The 767-nt window shown below is 61.4% G+C and overlaps 1 protein-coding gene across 1 annotated transcript in view; it reads right to left on the bottom strand.

Annotated features, from left to right (window-relative positions):
• The window catches only part of LOC104492573 (nucleolar transcription factor 1-like), a gene marked incomplete at both ends in the record, with an annotated part of 9,838 nt that extends 9,155 nt beyond the window's left edge, over positions 1 to 683 (bottom strand). Inside the window, 2 exon segments of the mRNA XM_010135151.1 lie at positions 178 to 261; positions 508 to 683. Of these exon segments, the coding sequence (XP_010133453.1) occupies positions 178 to 261; positions 508 to 683 (260 nt within the window).
• Between the last annotated feature and the right edge of the window lie 84 nt (positions 684 to 767).

Here is a 767-nt window from a genome sequence, read left to right as displayed (position 1 = left end):
CGCGTGCCCAGAGCCCGCGGCCTCTGGAGCCTTGGGCAGCCGCCTGCTGGGATTACAGCCCGGGAGGTGCCTGAAGGGGCCCCGGCGGCAGAGCCACGCGGGTCTGGGGTGGCACAGGGGTGACAGCCCCCCACCCTTGGTCCCCTTTAGGGACCAACCCCGATTCCTGCGCAATACCTTGAGCTTTTTGCCCTTGTAAGGATTTTTCACGTGTTCCTCAGCGTCCATAATGAGCTCTGTGAGGGTCCGAAACTTCCTCACCTGCAGGGTAAGGGAGGGCCACAGTGTCACCAGGCTGCGCATGGCGACAGGGCAGATCCCCCCTCGGTACCAGGCCACCAACATGGCATAAACCCACAGGGTTTCGTAACACCATGGCCCATCCCAGTGCCACCGATGGCAGAGACTCGGGGCGCTGAACTTGAGCGATTCAAACAGCTCTGGAAGGTGACCAGGGCGCTCAGTGACCTTCTCCTCTCACAGAGACCCCGTGTGGCTGCGGGTTACCTCGTTCGAAATCTCCATCCACTTCATCTTGCACATCTCCCCCGAGAAGTCCTTGAAAGCCACTTTCTCCCAGTCCAGGTGGGACTCGGTGGTTTTGAACTTGCTCCCGTCATTGGAAGGCAGGTTGTTCTTCATGCACTCCAGCAGAGTCAGCATGTCCTCCTGAGACCAGCGGTCTGGACAGCAAAGAAACAGGCTCAGCCGCGGCGACGGGCGGGCAGTCGTCCCGGCAGGACGCCGGGACTACAGCTCCCGGCGTG

This window comes from Buceros rhinoceros, unplaced genomic scaffold, assembly GCF_000710305.1.
Source record: "Buceros rhinoceros silvestris isolate BGI_N320 unplaced genomic scaffold, ASM71030v1 scaffold22524, whole genome shotgun sequence".
In the NCBI taxonomy this organism is placed as follows: domain Eukaryota; kingdom Metazoa; phylum Chordata; class Aves; order Bucerotiformes; family Bucerotidae; genus Buceros; species Buceros rhinoceros.
This window is presented reverse-complemented; position numbering and strand designations above follow the sequence as displayed.